At 34.0% G+C, this 18,408-nt stretch overlaps 3 protein-coding genes across 5 annotated transcripts; 1 reads left to right on the forward strand and 2 right to left on the reverse strand.

The window, feature by feature from the left end:
• Positions 1 to 2,234: 2,234 nt before the first annotated feature.
• On the forward strand, positions 2,235 to 8,625 carry LOC120277291 (casein kinase II subunit alpha-2). The gene is made up of 10 exons (XM_039284075.1): positions 2,235 to 2,594; positions 3,743 to 3,872; positions 4,803 to 4,997; positions 5,802 to 5,959; positions 6,862 to 6,952; positions 7,136 to 7,201; positions 7,414 to 7,496; positions 7,636 to 7,699; positions 7,790 to 7,858; positions 8,249 to 8,625. Exons 1-10 carry the CDS (start codon positions 2,347 to 2,349, stop codon positions 8,306 to 8,308), a joined length of 1,164 nt encoding a protein of 387 aa, XP_039140009.1. The 5' UTR covers positions 2,235 to 2,346; the 3' UTR covers positions 8,309 to 8,625.
• A 399-nt stretch (positions 8,626 to 9,024) lies between these two features.
• LOC120277213 (uncharacterized protein At2g23090-like) lies at positions 9,025 to 12,536 on the reverse strand. Its single transcript, XM_039283966.1, has 3 exons — positions 12,397 to 12,536; positions 12,289 to 12,329; positions 9,025 to 9,309 (listed from the first exon to the last, which is right to left on the reverse strand). The coding sequence occupies exons 1-3, from the start codon at positions 12,467 to 12,469 to the stop codon at positions 9,190 to 9,192; spliced, it is 234 nt and encodes a 77-aa protein (XP_039139900.1). The 5' UTR covers positions 12,470 to 12,536; the 3' UTR covers positions 9,025 to 9,189.
• A 23-nt stretch (positions 12,537 to 12,559) lies between these two features.
• LOC120277211 lies at positions 12,560 to 17,442 on the reverse strand. Of its 3 annotated transcripts, XR_005541483.1 has the most exons (7): positions 17,273 to 17,442; positions 16,122 to 16,295; positions 15,871 to 16,043; positions 13,948 to 15,781; positions 13,761 to 13,857; positions 13,462 to 13,558; positions 12,560 to 12,643 (listed from the first exon to the last, which is right to left on the reverse strand). XR_005541483.1 is itself a non-coding variant. In XM_039283965.1 (5 exons), the coding sequence occupies exons 1-5, from the start codon at positions 17,369 to 17,371 to the stop codon at positions 13,798 to 13,800; spliced, it is 2,325 nt and encodes a 774-aa protein (XP_039139899.1). In that variant the 5' UTR covers positions 17,372 to 17,442; the 3' UTR covers positions 13,671 to 13,797. The 3 variants fall into 3 exon arrangements, 2 of the variants coding, with proteins under 2 accessions (XP_039139899.1, XP_039139898.1); XM_039283965.1 differs by lacking the exons at positions 12,560 to 12,643; positions 13,462 to 13,558 and having other exon boundaries at positions 13,671 to 13,857; positions 16,122 to 16,280; XM_039283964.1 differs by lacking the exons at positions 12,560 to 12,643; positions 13,462 to 13,558 and having other exon boundaries at positions 13,671 to 13,857.
• Between the last annotated feature and the right edge of the window lie 966 nt (positions 17,443 to 18,408).

Consider the following 18,408-nt stretch of genomic DNA (forward strand, 5'->3'; position numbering starts at 1 on the left):
TTATCTTCAATTTTAATTGACATTGCTAGCCTCACTGACACAATGTCTATTGGTTTTTTGCATCATTTTCCGGAGAGATTTTTTTTTTGGTTCCTTTAGTTGGGCTAAATATGCCTTTTGCTTTACCATTTTGCAAGCAACACAGCAAAAATTAATGGTGATGCGTCTGTATTTAATAAGTCTCTACTATATGTGTCTTCATAGATTTTCAGCCAAATATTCAATTCTCATTATGTGTTTTCAAACCATGAATTATAAAACTCTTCACCGTCAATCTAGTTCTATAGTGAACAATCATAAATCAAAGTAGATGATCTGAAATCACATATATTTGTAAATGCAGACAGTGAAGAACACAGGAAAAAATGTGCAGATATCCGAGGTCCAAGATAGTTCAGTGGCACATTTGTCCCCATTTCTCTTGATTCTTTTCCAATATCTACCTGCTAAATCCAGCTGATCAACAGGACACATTCAATATCGGCTGCAAATTCTTTCACCCGATCTGCTATTAGAATCGATGATGTGTGCGCAAAGTGGCAATTAATGGCCGAAGAAGCTCGACAGAGCGAAGAAACTGGTCTAGAAAAAGGCTCCCATGTCTCACAAACTGGCACTACTACTGTATCATTCTTTCCACAAACTCTCCTATTACTATCCAATAAATAATCATCTACCTACATTTCAAAGAATATGTATGTTTTCTTATGCTAAAATTTTTAAAGTGCAAATCTAACATGCTTTTGTTTTGTTTTCATTGATTTATAAATTTGTAAGGAGGGAAACTGAATAATGCCAAAAGTCCAGCAGTAATATCTGATCCAGAAATCAACCATAGAATTACTATCAATGATGTGATTGCAGCCCTGGAGAGGGAACCACAAATGTCAAAATCTACTCTCCTTTACCGCCTGTATATGAGAAAGAAATAGCTCTTTTGTTGCATACTTTATCCAAGCATTTGATTCTCAGTTTAGAAATTGCTGAGTGATCTGATTGGATTATTTTCACACTTTCTATGATTTGTTATTTTCTTTATTATTAAGATGGGTTATTTAATGTTTAATTGCAGGTGATGAAGATCACACTGAAATCAGTGAAACAATGCAAGTTCAAGTTTCCTAATGGTCCATTATCAAATCTTTACCAGGTGATACCTCAACAAATAGTTTGTTTTCTGTTTTTGTTACCAGGAGCTTACACAAGATTTGTTCTTCAACATGCAGGAAAGAATAAATTGTTAAATTTCCTAGGTTATGTTTTTGACAAACCTAGGCCTATCTTGATTTCTAAAAAATACTCATGCTTCATAAAATATAAAAATAATGAGTATCCATCTCACCCAAATATATTTAAATTATAATATGTATATATATATATATATATACATGTATTTTGAAATTTATATATAACTAATCATCTCTACAAGACGGTAGTTTTCGCTGACCCAGCCTCTCCTCTTTTTTTCTCTGTGTTGTTACTTTCTTCTGTACGCTGTCTTCCTTACCCCTATGAGGATTTTAGTCTACTTATTATTATTATTATTTTTTTTTCTGTAGTTCTTTTTTTTATCCTGTTCTTTTCTATTCTTTTCAATAAAGTTGTGGTTTATCATTTTATTAAAAAAAAAAATCATCTCTACAACCGCATGAGAATGAAATATTGTATGTGAGTAAAAACTCACTTTCCCCTTTAAGTGAGAGGTTGAAAATTCAACTATTCTCATTTCTCACAATAATGATTGGGAGTTGTGACTAATACACATTTATATATATATATATATATATATATATATATATATATATATATATATATATATATATATATCATTACATAGTATTTCTATGATAATGTTTATTTTTTCGATAGTATTGTTTAAATTTAAAAAAATAATAATAGACTTATGCTAATATTATTTTATTTTACCATTTTATATTTGATAATTTTTTTCATGCGACAACTAAAATTCGAATATAGTTACAGTTAGTTTAATAATTCATATATATATATACATATATAATTACTTAATTTTTTGTTTTTGTTTTTATTTTTTAACTTTAATAAAGCATCCAGAGACAAGGATGGAAACAATTATTGGGTGTTTTTCTGGGCCAAGAGAATCTGACCGTGGCCCAGTCCAATTCCAATAATAAAAATATCAGCTTCTGATCCATAAGCCCAAAAACGAATCGATCTAAAGATTCAATATCGTTTTCCGAAAACGAAATCGATAAAAGGGAGCAATAAAATCTCTTCTCCTTCTCCATTTCGCTCAAACCCTCGTCCCTCATTCCTTCTCTCCCATCGAGATCGAGATCGGGATCGATCCATGGCGATGATGAGTTCATGAGCCATGGCCTTGATCGTCGCCTCGTCTTTGCGTTTGCCCTAGCCACTGCTCTCCTCGCCCTCCCCTCTGATCCTCCTCCTCCTCCTCCTCTGTCTTCGCCGAGCTCCAACGCCAGCTATCCAATTGGTGATTCTTTTGCTAAGATCTCGCGTGTTCCCATGTCGAAGGCCAGGGTTTATGCCGATGTCAATGTCCTCCGTCCCAAGGAGTACTGGGATTACGAGTCGCTCACCTTGCAGTGGGGGTAAGACTGATATCGAAACCCTTAGCTCTATTCTTGGATGATTTCTTCTTTTTGTTTAGTGTGTTTTTTTGATCGATTCCCGGTATTGATTTTTCTGGTTTGCGGTGATGAGTGAGATTGTTTTTCGGTTTTTCTTTTGCTTTTATCTAAATTTTTGTTGTGGTTTTGTGTGCAAGATTCGATTTTTATATTTTTGTTCTTCTATTTTCTTTCTTGAAGGTTGGATTTTATAATTCTTGGGAAAATTGGTTTTGTATTCTAGTTTTTTTTTTTAATCAAAAGAATCGGCTGTGCTGGGTATTGATAGGTAAAAACTAGAGAAGAATCAAGAATGATCAGCAATGAAATTGGAGAGACTAGAGTTGATTTCATCCTTTTTATTTTTGGCAGAAGAGTTGTCTGTGTTGGGTATTGATTTATAAAAACTTGAAAAGAATCGAGTATGTTAAGAAATAAAATTTGGAACTCTAGATTTGATTTGATTTATTCTTTTTATTTAATAAAAGAAAAGGTAAAAACTGGATAAGAATCAAGAATGGCGAGAAATAAATTTTGGGAGGCAAGATTTAATTAGGTTTAGACCAGGCAAATCTTGGCATGCACTATAGTGGTGTTGATCCAATAGAGTATATTCATGTCCAAGTTAAAATGAATACTAGGTTTTACAACATGAGCCATTTCATAGAGTGAAATAATCCTTTTTTTTTTTTTTCTGAGTGAGACTCTTTGTTTCTTCAATGAGACTTCAAGAGGGTATTTTAAGCAGGATATTTGTTTGTTGCATAAAACCTTTGATTCAAGGCATACTTTGATGGAAGACATGAATTCACATCCAAGATGATCTTCAATGCAAAAGATGAATTCAGTGCAAAGTTTTATTGTAGGTATAGACTTTAAAAGCATATTTATTTATTTTTGTGACTTCTGTAATTGTTCATAATCATCTGCATTTTTGGTGCAACATTTGTCTTTTACTTTGCGGTGTTGGGGAGCTGACACCACAATATCAAGTTGCAGACAAATTGCAATAAAATCTGATATCTATTGCTCTTCCTTTTATTAGTGATTTTCCTTACAGTTCTGCATTTGATGTGGTTTATTAGATTACTGTTGTAATGGAACTCTGACCTAGAATACTTCTAGTTCAGTGAGCAGGATGATTATGAGGTTGTGCGAAAAGTTGGAAGAGGGAAATATAGTGAGGTATTTGAAGGTGTAAATGTCTCCAACAATGAACGATGCATCATCAAAATCCTTAAGCCTGTGAAGAAAAAAAAGGTATCTGTTTTAAGATATGGTATTGGTTCATGAAAATGTCGTTTCGGATGCATGCATGATTATTCTATATTTTAGGAGTATCACATGAAGTGAGATCAGAGTTCCTAATACTGTTGGATATTTTTTGTGTGTGCATGTGTTAAATTGTTGTTACTTAGACATTTAATGGCACTAACCATACTTGATTAGGACTACATAAAATATTCCATCTGGATGTGTGTCTGGACTGCGGCTCAAATCTTTATAACTGGATTTGATATTGGTTGGATATAATGACACCAATCTGTATTAGAATTTTGACATGCTACTTCATCATTTGATTTCTTATTTTATACAAATAATATGGGATGATTGAAAATAAGATGCTTATGCATGCACTTTAATAAAAATGTCTCTGGAAGAGGTAGGCAATCCTGATTTAAGACTTGTCACAGTTGAATTATATTCTGTTTGATTATGCTCGAGAGTTTCATTGGGTTGCTTGTTTGAGATTTAGCTAGTTCTGTGCTACCATTGTAAATTATTCTGCTAAAGCTCTAACTTTTTTTTTAATGAGAAGTGAGTACCTAGTAATATTATACTTATATACTTTTGGCTATGGTTGGCATTCTCAAACTTTTGGCCATCATATTCATATCCACCCCCACAGCATGCCAATATGTTTTCAATGCAATCTTATTAGTTAAAGTCTTATATTTACTTTTTCGGCTGAAAAAACAGGCTTTTGAACATTTTAGGGAAGTGAGCCTGCCATTAGAGCTTTACTTGTAGATTTCTTACGATTCATGTGACCTGTATGCTATGTTTTACCTATTGTTATTATTTTTTTTTAATGATGTAGTGACTCTTGCATTCTTAATAGCATGGTTATTCCTGTTGAGGCTCTTTGATATAAATTTTTTCAACAATCATTTGTTGTCATTTTTGCAGATAAAGAGGGAAATAAAAATACTTCAGAATCTTTGTGGAGGTCCTAATATCGTGAAGCTGCTTGACATTGTCAGAGATCAACATTCTAAAACTCCCAGCCTGATATTTGAATTTGTGAACAGCACAGATTTCAAAGTTCTATATCCCACACTGACTGATTATGACATTCGATACTACATATATGAGCTTCTCAAGGTTTTTCTTTGTGAATTAATCGAGAAACTTACAAGCGCGATCTTTATTATGTTCTTGGGTAGCATTAAAGCAGGGCTAATTTTCATTATATGCCTTTAGAAAGATCGAAATTCATAGTTCTTATGCATTTATCTTGATATATGCATTAAAAATATACTTGAATTGTAGATAACATCATGAATGATTTAGTTGGTCTAAATTGAAGCTAGAAAATGATATATAAGATTAATTTGTTATATATTGACTAGTAGATCAAAATTTAGCCCATATGTCAATGACAGACACAAATAGACAACAAATATGTGATAGGTTCAAGAGTTCACTTGGTTTAAGTTATCCTGTCAGTTCGTTGTGTGTTATTGGCTCTAAATCTGTGCAGGTGATAGCTAATCAAATATCACTTGGAAATGTTAGTCATAGATAATAATTATTGAGTATACTTCTGTCAAAGATAGTGATTAACATATGTTGTGGTTAGGTCTGGTTTCTTGACTCTATTGGGTAAAGTTAAAACTGATTGATGAAGACATTGTTCTAGTTTTCTAATATAGATGGATGAACTGGAGATGAAGGTAATGTGAAAGAAAAAAAGGCTTTAAAAAAAGAAATTGCTGTAATTCTAGATATTTGACAGCACTAATCTGATGCCTTGACAATATATTGATTCCAGATACAAGTGGCATGCATATCTTGACAATAAGTTAGATTGTACAGTTGTTTTGGTCTTGTTGGTTTATACCTGTTTGAGTTTTATTTTGGATGGAGCAGATAAGAGCTTGTAATATTTCACATACTTTTCTGCAGGCACTTGATTACTGTCATTCACAAGGGATCATGCATCGAGATGTCAAACCCCACAATGTAATGATAGATCATGAGCTTCGGAAACTTCGCTTGATTGATTGGGGGCTCGCTGAGTTTTATCATCCAGGGAAGGAATATAATGTTCGTGTAGCATCAAGGTAAAATGTTTTCATGAACAGTTTCAATCTTACAGCATGAGATTTTTTGATTTAAGATATCCAAAGGTGTGAGAGATATGAACTATTTTATGGCTTCGTTTGGGAAGAATCGATATATATATATATCTTCATCAGTTGTTCATCTTGCGAGTATATATGTTGTATTCTTGAACCATGTACAAAATCAGAATTACTTGGCCTAGCTTAGATCTGTTCTTTATCTGTCTTATGATCTTAGCATCTACTCTTTATTTAAGTGGTTAGATTAGATCCCTAGCATAGCATTGATACTCAATTGGGGGTGATAATTTTGGAACTGCAAAGCTTGCTGACCTACTACATTACATTAAATGGAGACATTTGTGCATCTCATATTCAGTTCATAAGCACTGTTTGGCTTGTGGTATGTATCTTTCTTCACCTTTGGTTTCAATTTTGCCCAAAGACTATTGTTTAGCCTATAACACATGCTTAAAATTGTTTTATTGTTTTCCTGTCACATTCTGTTTATTTATCCATCTAATCTCATCTTTGATTTCTTTGTATTACTTATTATAAATAAATCATGTCTACTCTTTTGCCTTGTAGCAGGCATACTTGTCATCTTTCAGTAGTTTTTCTGAGTCATAAAATGATAAATTTTGGGTATCTGATAAAATGAAACCCCTTTTTCTTTTATTTGGAAAGAAATAGCTAATTATTTATTGAGCCTTAAGTTTTGATTACCTAAAGTGAGTGTTGTGAATGTTGGATGTAACATTATTACATTTTCCAAATATCTGTAATATGCATAATCCCAGACAATTTTGAAGCATGGCCGACTATGCCATGCGCTAGAATGCAGAAAGGTACGGGTTGTTTCATCTTTAGAGAAGCTTGACCACTGCTTCCAATATTGCCAGATATTTCAAGGGGCCTGAACTCTTGGTTGATCTGCAAGATTATGACTATTCCTTGGACATGTGGAGTCTTGGCTGCATGTTTGCTGGTATGGTAAGTGTCTTTATTTCTTAGTGGAGCATGATATGCCATTTGAGGCTTCAGTTAATTAGTTTGAAGTTAGTGACTTAGTGTGAAGTCTAAAATTTGCCACTCTTGTGGAAAAGTGGCTCATATCCTTTTCCGTACTGGCACTTGGCAAAATTTTTTGTTCAAATTATCTTTATTTGCTTGCAGATTTTTCGGAAAGAACCCTTCTTCTATGGTCATGACAACCATGATCAACTTGTTAAAATTGCAAAGGTACTTATACTTGTGGTTATGTTGATTTCTATCCATCTTTTGCAATTCGGCTGCAGTGATCAGCAGAGATTTCCATAATATAATTTCAGCATGGAACAATTACTTGGATGTTTTGTGAAATGCGATTTGATTCTTGGACTCTATTTTCCGAGCATACACATTCATAGATTGAAACAGAATTAGTTTCTGACATGTTTTCTCCCATTTTCCAGGTGCTTGGAACAGATGAACTGAATGCATACTTGAACAAGTATCGCTTGGAGCTTGATCCCCAACTTGATGCCCTAGTTGGAAGGTACAATGACTTCATGTGATTTTTTAGCAGTTCTGTCCTGCACAAATGATTGCGAGGGCGAGTATTTTATTAGAATGTAGATGACTAGGATTACCCTGGCTAGATTCACATCATATGTTGTGTGTTTATTTTCCTACAGGCACAGTAGGAAACCTTGGTCTAAATTCATAAATGCAGACAACCAACATCTTGTTTCTCCTGAGGTTCTACTTCTTTTATTAATAAAAAGCATGTCAAGAGATTGATTGTGGCTATTCAAATGGTGGCTCATCACAACTTTCTATTCGATGCAGGCAATAGATTTCCTTGATAAGCTTCTTCGCTACGATCACCAGGACAGACTTACTGCCAGGGAAGCAATGGTAATTTAACAAGTCATATGCTCAACTGTTTTACTCTTTAGCAAATATTTAAAAATTTTAAATTATTTTATTTTAATTAGTGTTAATTAAATTAATGCTTGATCAACTCGCGCCTTTTTTATTTTCTTGGGTGCAAAGTGATTAAGAAAACCCTTGAGCAAAGATCAACAAATCAACCACTAGAAAGAGTTCTTCAAACAGAACCCACAAACTTACAAAGTGCATGTAATATATAACAAAATGGCATTAATTTGTAATTACAGTTGATTTGGCATATTCGACAAATAGATAATTCATTGTGGCTGTAGCATATTAGACATTCTTTTGTGTTTTGGGTGATTTTGACAAGAAGAATGTTAATCCTGGATTGAAATGTTTTTGTTTGTGCAGGCACACCCTTATTTCCAACAAGTCAGAGCTGCAGAAAACAGCAGGATGCGAACCCAATAAAAGAATTATGTCATACTTCCAATTTGTGTTTGATTGACTCTGCAAGCAAAGGATTATGATCTTCTCTAGCCATTTGATCATCAAATATTATAATGCTACAGACGTGTGTGTTCTTAAAGTGTTGTCATGTTCTTCTTTAGTTTAAACTGCTGGTTACCGCCTGTTAATGATTAAAAACCCTTTGTGTATAATGCTACAGTCTGTCTACCTTATATTTATTCTCTTATTTGTGTGTAAGGTTGGCTTAAAGTATATAACACACTTTGTAAAATATAGATCGATGGGGTATAATAATATTATAAAACTCATACCAAATATTTTACTAGTAGTAGGAGTTTTTTACTCTGAATATCTTTAAATCACTTAAAAGACCAAATTCTAATTGATTGATTTTTGTTTTATTAACACAGGTCGGTGTGGGGAATGGTATTCAGAAAATGCATAGTTTTTTATTTTATTACTTTAAAGGTCAATTTAAATAGCTTTTGACAAACATAACAAAAATATATTAAAATATAATATTTTATATATTTAAATTATTTATTATAAGACAAACGTCAAAAATTCAATAATAACCTACACAAATTACACCAATCACAATTCATCTAAGTTTTCTCATTTTATATTAATAGGAGATTTTTTGGCTTTCAACTACTTTGAAACAATCAGAAAGCCAAATTATAGTAGATTGAATTTTTTAAAAATAGGTTTCTAAATTAATAAAAACAGTTCATAATAGATATATATATAGTTACAAAGAGTAGTACATAACATGGTGAGTCCGATGGGCAAACCCAACATCATATTACACCTAAATGAAAACTTAGCACATTCAAAAGTAACTAGTGAGGGTGGTGCATCACAGCTTCCCAGGTGCTCTACTAAGCTTTGAGATGGGGGAAGCATTGGTAGACATCTGATTTTGGATGTTTTGCTTCAGCATGTTCTCTGCATTTCACTTCCGATGTTGTGCAGATGAAAGTCTGCATACACACCTTACACTGCATTCGTGTATACATACATATATATATATATATATATATATACACAACCTTTATTAGAGGGTTGGCCATATACAGTGAAAATACACATTCAAAAAGAGAGAAGAAAATAATATAGAAAAACTATGTGTGTGTATGAGTGTGTGAATTTAAGGAAAACATCATAAATATAACAAAATGGTGTGTGTTGAAAAATTAATGAATATAAAAAGCTGCGATTGTTTGAATTCAAGAAAAATATTAAAAATATGGCAAACATATGATGATTGAGTGTGTCTATAAAGGCATTCGTGTGTAATCACGGAAAAACATCATAAATATAGCAATCCTAATGGATTTATTATATACAGATAAACGCGAGCCTGCTCGCTTCACAAGTCAACCATCCCAAGTAGCAAAATCCTGATGCATGTGTGCATATATATATATATATATATATATATATATATATATATATATATATATATATCAACCCCCATCTGTGCATTCAAGAAAACCATGATAAACAGCAAATATGATGTGTGTGTATATATCCCGGGTGTATTCAAAGAAACCATCATAAACAGCAAATCTGATGTATGTTCATATGTGTGAATTCCAGAAAGACATCATAAAAATAGCAAACCCAAAGTGTAAGTGAACCACTATAAATGGAGAATGGTGAACAGAGAATGAATTCAAGAAAACATCATAATAAAGCAAACCAGATGCGTGTGCAGGCGAATGCTGAATGGTGAATGTAAATTCAGCACAGATAGGTGTGAATTCAAGAAAAAAATCATAAATATAGCAACCCTGATGTGTGTGAACTCAAGAAAAAAATCATAAATACAGCAAATCGGATGGGTGTACATATATATAATCAAGCAAAATAAAATTCATAAATATAGCAAAACCCAATGATATATGCAAGCATGTGTGTGCAGGCGTGCCTGTGTGAATTCAAGGAAAACATCATGAATTTAGCAAATCTGGCGTGTGCATGAGCACAAATGTCGATATATGTGTGCGCTCAAGCACGTGCAAATACAAAAAGCATAATGTATGTGTTTATATGAATTTTAGAAAACATGACAGATGTTGCAAACCTGATATGCATGTGTTTAATCAAGAAAAAAAATCGTAAATATGCAAGCCTGATGGTGTGTGTGTGAAACTACCTACACTTGGGTGTGTGTACATAAAGCATTCCTGACATATGGGTTGTGTGAATTCAAGAAAACAACTGATGTGTAAATAAATTCAAGAAAAAACAGAATAAATGAAGCAAAAAGGAGCATGCATGTGCGCACAGGTCGCTCAACCAGAGTAGACCAAGTTAAGCAAAGAGGAACCTATCCCAAGCAAAGCATCAAGTATAATTAATACATGATGCTCCCTACAGCTACAAAGGAAGGAAGAGAGACAATGCAGAGAAAGATCAACCCAAAAGAAAAAGAAAATGCCTGAACACCCAGACCAAGCTGAGGAAACAGTGGCACTAGACAAATAGGAGGCAATAAAGGAACTAAAAAGAGAGCATTGACATGTTTATGCTTTCCTTTAAAGCGCGAGAGATGATTTTCTCATTCTACATATACACATTGTCTTTGTTGTCAATTCAAGAAAAAGTAAAAACATAAAACATATAGCAAACCTATAGCATGTATATACCATCAAAAATCATAAGAGTGCGTGTGCGTGCATGCATGTGAATTCAATAGAAACATCAAAAATATATGAACCCGATGAATTCAAGAAAAACATCATAAAAAGTTTGTGTGTGAATTCAAGAGAAACATCATAAATATAGCAAAACTGATGAATTCAAGCAAAACATATTAAATATGGCAAACTGGATGTGTGTGCCACCACATTTACATGAGAGCATGTGTAAATATAACAAACCTGACATATGTGCTTGTGTGAATATATATATATATATAGAGAGAGAGAGAGAGTTCAATAGAAACACGGTAAATATAGAAATTATATATACAAGTATATGTGAACACACAGACTTTTTACAAAACATAATGAACAGACAAATCATCCTGATCCTGAGCTTTGTCAAGAAAGTACAGACTGATTACTTACTTCCACCACAAAATCTATTAAATGAACTTGGTTGATTGATTCTAATCTCTATTGAACTGATTGCTTTGTCATTGTGGAAAATCACTAAAAACCACACAAAAAAATGTTACCAGCTCACCAAACACAATCTCAATAAACACCACATTACATAGGAAATATAAGGTAGATCATGCCGTTCTAATAGCTCTTTGGTTTCAGTCCAAATTCTTTCTGAAACACACTCCCAGAGAAACACTATGTCATATTGGAAATGTAAAAAATTTCTTCAATAATCTGCTAATCAACACTATTACTTTCATTCCTAAACCTTTCTAATAATTCTTTACTTTCATTCCAAACCCTTTCCAAAATAAGAAGATCTTAAATCAAGAAATAATACAAGCTTATTCATCAAAGAACAATTTCCACCAGCTGCAGAAGCTTGACATAAATGAAAAACCTAATCTTCTCATCCCAGCACCTAACCTCTCAAGCATTACAAAGATGCAAAATAATCCAGACAATCCTCAGCTAGAATACAAGCCTAATCATTAACCATCAAATCAACAACTCAAACCCTCAAATCAAACCCCCTTCTTACTTCACATCATTGGCTTCTGCAGCAACCTTGGTTTCATCCCAATTTCCACAAAGACAATTCATTAAAGGAAATAAAACCCTAATCACAAAATCAACAATTCGCACCAAAAACCACCTCTTTAATATTCCAAACCCTTACAACACCCATCATCCAACTCCTAACAAACCATCTGGATAAAGATCACTATCCACAGCCCTAAATTCCACCAAAATCCACACAAGCAACACAGAACCCTAACAACCAGATCAACAACTCCAAGCCGATCAAAACCCAATCAATGACATCAAATCAAATCCACTCCAAAAAACAAAATTGAAAAGTACCTGAATCGACATAGCCTTCTTGTTCGATTCAAGCTGGCTTCCTGCAAAGAAAAGCCAAATCATCAGATAAACATCCCAAAACAACGGATTAAATCAAAAGATGAATACCCTTGGGACCCTTGTTCTTCTCCAAGTTGCGCTCGCGAGCCATCTTCGACTTCTGGCCATTGCCGCCCCCCATGATCCCTCCCCCCTTCTCTCTCTCTCTCTCTCGCTTCCTTGGCCCAGTGCCCAAGAAAACACGGCAAAGCAAAGCTATATATATCGTCCAATGGCTTTTTACAGTTTAACCCAATTGAAACTAAAAATTTCTCTTAAGCCCAAGATTGCTTTTCGAATTTTTGGTTATACACCCCTGTAAAACCAGAAATCACACCTGAACACTAACAAGAAGGTCACGCTTCCGACCTTTATCTAATTTTCCAACATATTATGTTATAACTAAAAAATTTTCCTTTCAAAATATATTTATACACAATAATAAACCTTTTTTTTAATTTCAACATATATTTATACACAATAATAAATCTGAATAAAAATTTTGATGCAATGATCTCAACAATTTTAATCCATTTATAAATATATATATATATATATATATATATATATGAGGACCAATTTTCTGTGGACATTCATTAACCATTAGGTCATAATTCAATGGCTGACATTAATAAACAGTATTATTATTAATAAATACTGTTTATCAATATCCAACAGTTGATAATTAGATGTCTATAATTTTTTATTTATCAGACATTTATAAAAAAAATTATAAATTATATATATATATATATATAAAAAGATATAATTGCAGATATGGTGATGTGGAGCCTGGGAATGAATGGCATATTTCAAAGAGAAAGTGGCAGCTGGTTTCCACTTCTTTATCACTTTATGACTTGTGAAGTTAATTAACAAATTAGCTGCTTCCCACCTCTGACAATGAATGGTGGTAGGTGGATGATGTTTGTTACTAGTCAACTTCAATGCCACTAGACAAACTATAGATCATCTATTGAACCCATGGTTTTCTCCATGCAAATTCCCAGTATATGATTCCATTTAAGGTAATGAGAAACAAAGTCCACAAGGTGAGGTACTAATGTAAGTAGCTACTAGCTAGAACATTGCAGTGAAGACTATTTCACTTTGTGAAAAGAACTTGATACCTACCTGGAAAAGTAGTCAGCTTGTAACCTTGGTTTCCAGATCAAGTGGCCATTTGCTTTTGTTTTTGCTAGACTCTTTGGTTTCAACAGATCAAGTGGCCCTGAAAAGAACCAAATCTGGTAGAATTTTGATGTGACAGAGAAATTATAGGCAACAAAAATTCTCAAAGGCAAATCACTGAACAGCAGCAAAGAACAACTGGCAGAATAACAGGAAATGAAATTGGAATAACTTGCTGTCTATGTAAAGAACAATCAGGAGAAAAGAATGTCAATCTGAACAAAATTAAGCAGAGAATTTACAAATAAAAATTTTGTTCAGTGGAGAATGTCAATGGATTCAGAGCTGCATTGTGGTGTTTTGTCTTCGTTCTTCCTCCTCTGCCTTCCTCCAAGCAGCCTATCAGTTAGTGTACATGAGTTTGCCAATTGTTCTAAATTATGACAATCAATGCCAATACTAAGAAAGATGATAATCTTAAGTTCTTACCTTATCTCGCTCAAGTCTTGAAAGATGAGGTCTGATAGAATTTCCTAAACTCAATCCTCCCCAAGCTTCTAGTAATTCCTTTTCCCGAGCTTGCTTACGAGAATCCACAGTCTTAATGCGGTCATCTGCTGATTGTTGAGATACTGCAATCTTGGCCTTCTCTAGTTTAGATTGATGTTTGACCAAAATTTCATCTAAACTCTCTGTATTCCTGTCAGCAAACTGATCTCTTTTCTTCACAGTCACCGAATCCTCACTCTTGCAATGGGCCAGTTTCTCCTTCTCAAGTCTGGATACATGTTTTACTAAGATCTTATCTAAACTCTCTGAAGCTGCAACACCATGCCCATGCTTCCTGTTCTCTTTCTTAATGATATAATGACTTCCTTTTTCCAAGGCTTGCATTTTATCTTTCTCCAACCTATGAACAGGCTTTACTAAGATCTTTTCAAGCCCAGTTAGCTCATCTCGAGCTTTTAATGTTCTTTGTGCCTCCACCTTAGCTCCTTGAATTCGTGACATCTGCGTCTCTTCAATATTACAGTCCATGTTTTCCTTGTCTACTTGTGCTTCGTGAAACAAGTCATGCTGTTCTGATTTTTCAGTCAATCTTTCTGAATTTCTTGACTGTTTGCACCCTCCCCTTTCAGTGTCCAATTCCCCATTTAAGGAGTGCTCTACAAGGACTCCTCCAGAGTCTCTGTTGCCTTCAGGTGCGGGTGCAACCATAACATCCTTAACACTTGCACCTTCTGCATCCTTTCCTTTTGCAATCATTTGACTATTATTCTGAGACTTGGCTTTCTGGATTTCTCTTTCTAGTCTGGAGACATGTTTTACAAGAATACTTCCAAGATCAGACATGGAATCTGATGATGTAATCTTGCCAGATGTGTGAACTTTCTCCCGTTCCTTAACAACCTGCAACACAGATGCTCCTGAAGCTCTATGATCCTCTTTCTTTCTCGCTTCTTGGACTTCTCTTTCAAATTTAGATACATGCTTGACCAAAAACTTGTCTAAGCTTGGCAATTCTGCTTCAGCTTCTTTCCTTGTATCACCACCAATGAACTTAGTTACACTGGAATATCGCCTTCCATTAGTCCCAAGTAAAGCCATATTTTTGGGGCGAGGAATCACTGAAGCTGAAATGCTCTCAGTTACAGCCTCTATTCCATGATCTTTGCCACTATCTGCTTCAAGGAGAGCAGCATTCAAGCCACAAGTGGCAACGATAACTGCAAGAGAAGCAAGTTGATCTTCCTGTAAACATCTAAGCCTGTCCAGCATTTCACTAACGAGATCTTGGGATGAACTAGAGTGAATTTCATCATGATCAGTTGGAGGATGCTCGTTTATACATCTTCTTTCTTTAGTTTGAATATCTGATTTCCTACATACATCACCAACAGCAAGGCCTCCAGCATTTTGCACATCCACCTCTAGTTCTGACCCAGGATCAAATTCACACTCTGAAGTCACCTCTGAGATTTCTTGATCAGCCTCAATAGAATCTGGATTCTGGCTAATCTTAAGAAGCAGATTTCTGAACTCCTCTTTATTTGAAGAGGAGGGACAACTGGCTAGTCGAACAAATGCTTTTTTCACTGCTGCAGCAACTTCCTTGTCTACTTCAAATGCCGTCTCAAAAGAGGCAGTGACTGTATGAGTGGATCTTCCCCCAATGGCTGAGGATGTCTGAATTTTGCATGGCCCCCTTGGACAATCAGGCCTATCATACATCATTACTCCCATTGCTTTTGCTGCTTCAAAAGCTTCTGCCACATGTTTCTCTGCCTCAGCCAATTTAGTTTCTGCTTCTTTGCTTTGAATCCTGGATAAATGAATGTACTTCAATAGAGTAAGTATTTCAATGTTTCTAAACTTATAGAATAACAAGCTCAAATAACCCATAGGTGTCACCTGGCTGCTCGCAGTATTCGACACCAAGAACCTTCAATCATTGCAGCTTTACGAGCTTCCATGGCCTTATTTGCTGCCTCTCTGGCGGCAATCTTTTCCCTCATCATCCTCGAGTAATGAGGGTTGGCACTATCTAGGAATTCCTCCAGAGTTGAGCTCATTCCCCCAGCTTCCTGATAATTTCACAAAAACACCTTATCATCTAGAAGCATAAAAGATAAAATGATAAAAAGGTAAGATAAAAGCAATACCTGCAGACGTCTCAATTTTCTCTTCAAAAATGAGTCTGTCTTCTTCCTAGGAAACCAATAGAGAGGGGAACCATTTCTACGATGGGGTTTCTTAATTTGTGGAGTTTGTTTGTTCACAGAATTCAGCATTGAATTCCCAGACTCTCTTGAACCAACATTCTGCAAGACAAAAATCTTTTAAAACAATTATATTATTAAACACACTCACACACACACAAATACATTGAACTGTGATTGCATGGAAATATCAATAAGTTTGTTGGAGAATCCATATCATTGCACAAATAAGTTCATTCCAAACCATAATTCAGTTTGATGACTTATAATTCAACAAATATTTTGTGTCATTAAAAGAAATCAACTAAAAGAAGATCATGACTTACAATTTCTTGGGGAAATCAAGCATCACTGGAATCCATATCATTGCACAAATAAGTTCATTCCAAACCATAATTCAGTTTGATGACTTACAATTCAACAAACGTTTTATCTAGTCAAAAGAAATCAAATAAAAGAAGATCATGGCTTATAATTTCTTGGGGAAATCAAGCATCACTGGAATTTGGGTTGTGGCAATGAGCTTCATAAATTACATTCCTTTTCTAGATTAAATGTAAGAAATAAAGAAAAGAAACCAAACCCAATACAGAGGAGATAAATACCAATAAACCAAATCTTAAAAAAAAAGTGAACATAAGAAAAAAACAGAGGATCAAGAACCCTAATCAGGGATTAATATTGGAAGCAAACCAACGTTCCTAGAGTTCATCCTTGCATTTCCTGCCGATGCTTTTGCATCCAGGAAGAAGCACAATTTCTATATTAAATGCAAGAAATTTAAAAAAAAAACACACAGAGATAATTTCTTGAAGATTTCATACATCACTGAAATTTGCGTTTCAGCAATTAGCTACACAAATTAAATCCCATATATAAGAAAATGCAACTAAAATCAAACGAAAACCTAGAATCCCAAACCAAACAAGAAACAAAATTTCTAAATTAAATGCAAGAAATTAAGAAAAAGAAAACCACAAACCCATAAAAACAAGATCAACAACAGTAAACCAAATCTTGAAAAGCAGTGAAAATATATATATATAAAAAAAAAAACCTGATTAGAGATTAATATAGGGGAAAAAAAAATCAACCTTTCTGGAGTTTGCGCTTGAATTCCTCGGCGAGGCTTCAGCATCCAAGAAGAAGGTCTTCTTCTCCAGATCCGGCGAGGTCTCCACGGTGGATTCCATGGCGATTTGCTCAACGAGATTGAACCAAAGGACGAGAGATTCAATGGAAACCCAAAGAAGAGAATGAAACGCTTCTCAGAGAACGAGTGTCCGTTGTTGAGCTTTTTATAGAAACTATTTCAAATACAAACTATCCGTTGCCATAATTATTACAATAATTAAGGGCTAGGATGTAAAAATAAAGATAACAGTAAATCACTACAACTTTTTAAATCCAGTAAAAATCCTTTAAATTTATCAAATTTGTAAAACATCCCTCCAACTTTTTAATTCCCGGGAAAAATGTTCAAATTTATGAAATTTCTAACATATTTTTTATTTTCAAAACTTTAATTTATGTAGAGGCTAGTAGTATTTGATCTGAATCAAGATAGTAGTAGAGTTTTTAGTATTTTTATTTTTATTTTTTTTAAAAAAAAGGTGTTTTTATATAACACCGCTGAAAGATAGAAAATTTACTTTCCACTCCCTCACTTGTCACAAATAACATGTCGCCCCATTCAGGAACAATTTTGCTTTTTTTTTTTTTAACTTAGGATTAAAAAATATTTTTTGTTATCCCATTGTTTGTATGAAATCTCTTTAATCATAATATTAAGGCAACGTTTTATAGAAAATAGCATTGATAGGGAATATTAAAAAAAATAAAGAATTATTTTGACTATTTCTCAAAATTTATTTAAAAAGAAAAAGCTTGCAAAAGAAAAACAATGGGGTAAAAGATGCCCCCAAGAGTTTCTAACTTAACGGTACAAGCTCCACTGTGTGAAATTTTCAAATGTCTCGAGTTTAAGTTCCACCAAAAAATTAGACCAAAAAATTCTCAGCTCAATAGTATTAGCCCCATTTTAAAAAATATGATGTGAAACTTTCAAGTGTTTTACATTCAATTCTAGCTAGACAAATGTGATAGTGACAGGACTCGTGTAAGTCCATGCAAAACTCCGCGTTACTGAATAATTAATTCCCGATCTGTGTACATGCCTGACTAAGTACGCTTGTCAGATTTGTCCAAAATAAATAAATAAAATTAACAA

This window comes from Dioscorea cayenensis, chromosome 15, assembly GCF_009730915.1.
Source record: "Dioscorea cayenensis subsp. rotundata cultivar TDr96_F1 chromosome 15, TDr96_F1_v2_PseudoChromosome.rev07_lg8_w22 25.fasta, whole genome shotgun sequence".
Lineage (NCBI taxonomy): Eukaryota > Viridiplantae > Streptophyta > Magnoliopsida > Dioscoreales > Dioscoreaceae > Dioscorea > Dioscorea cayenensis.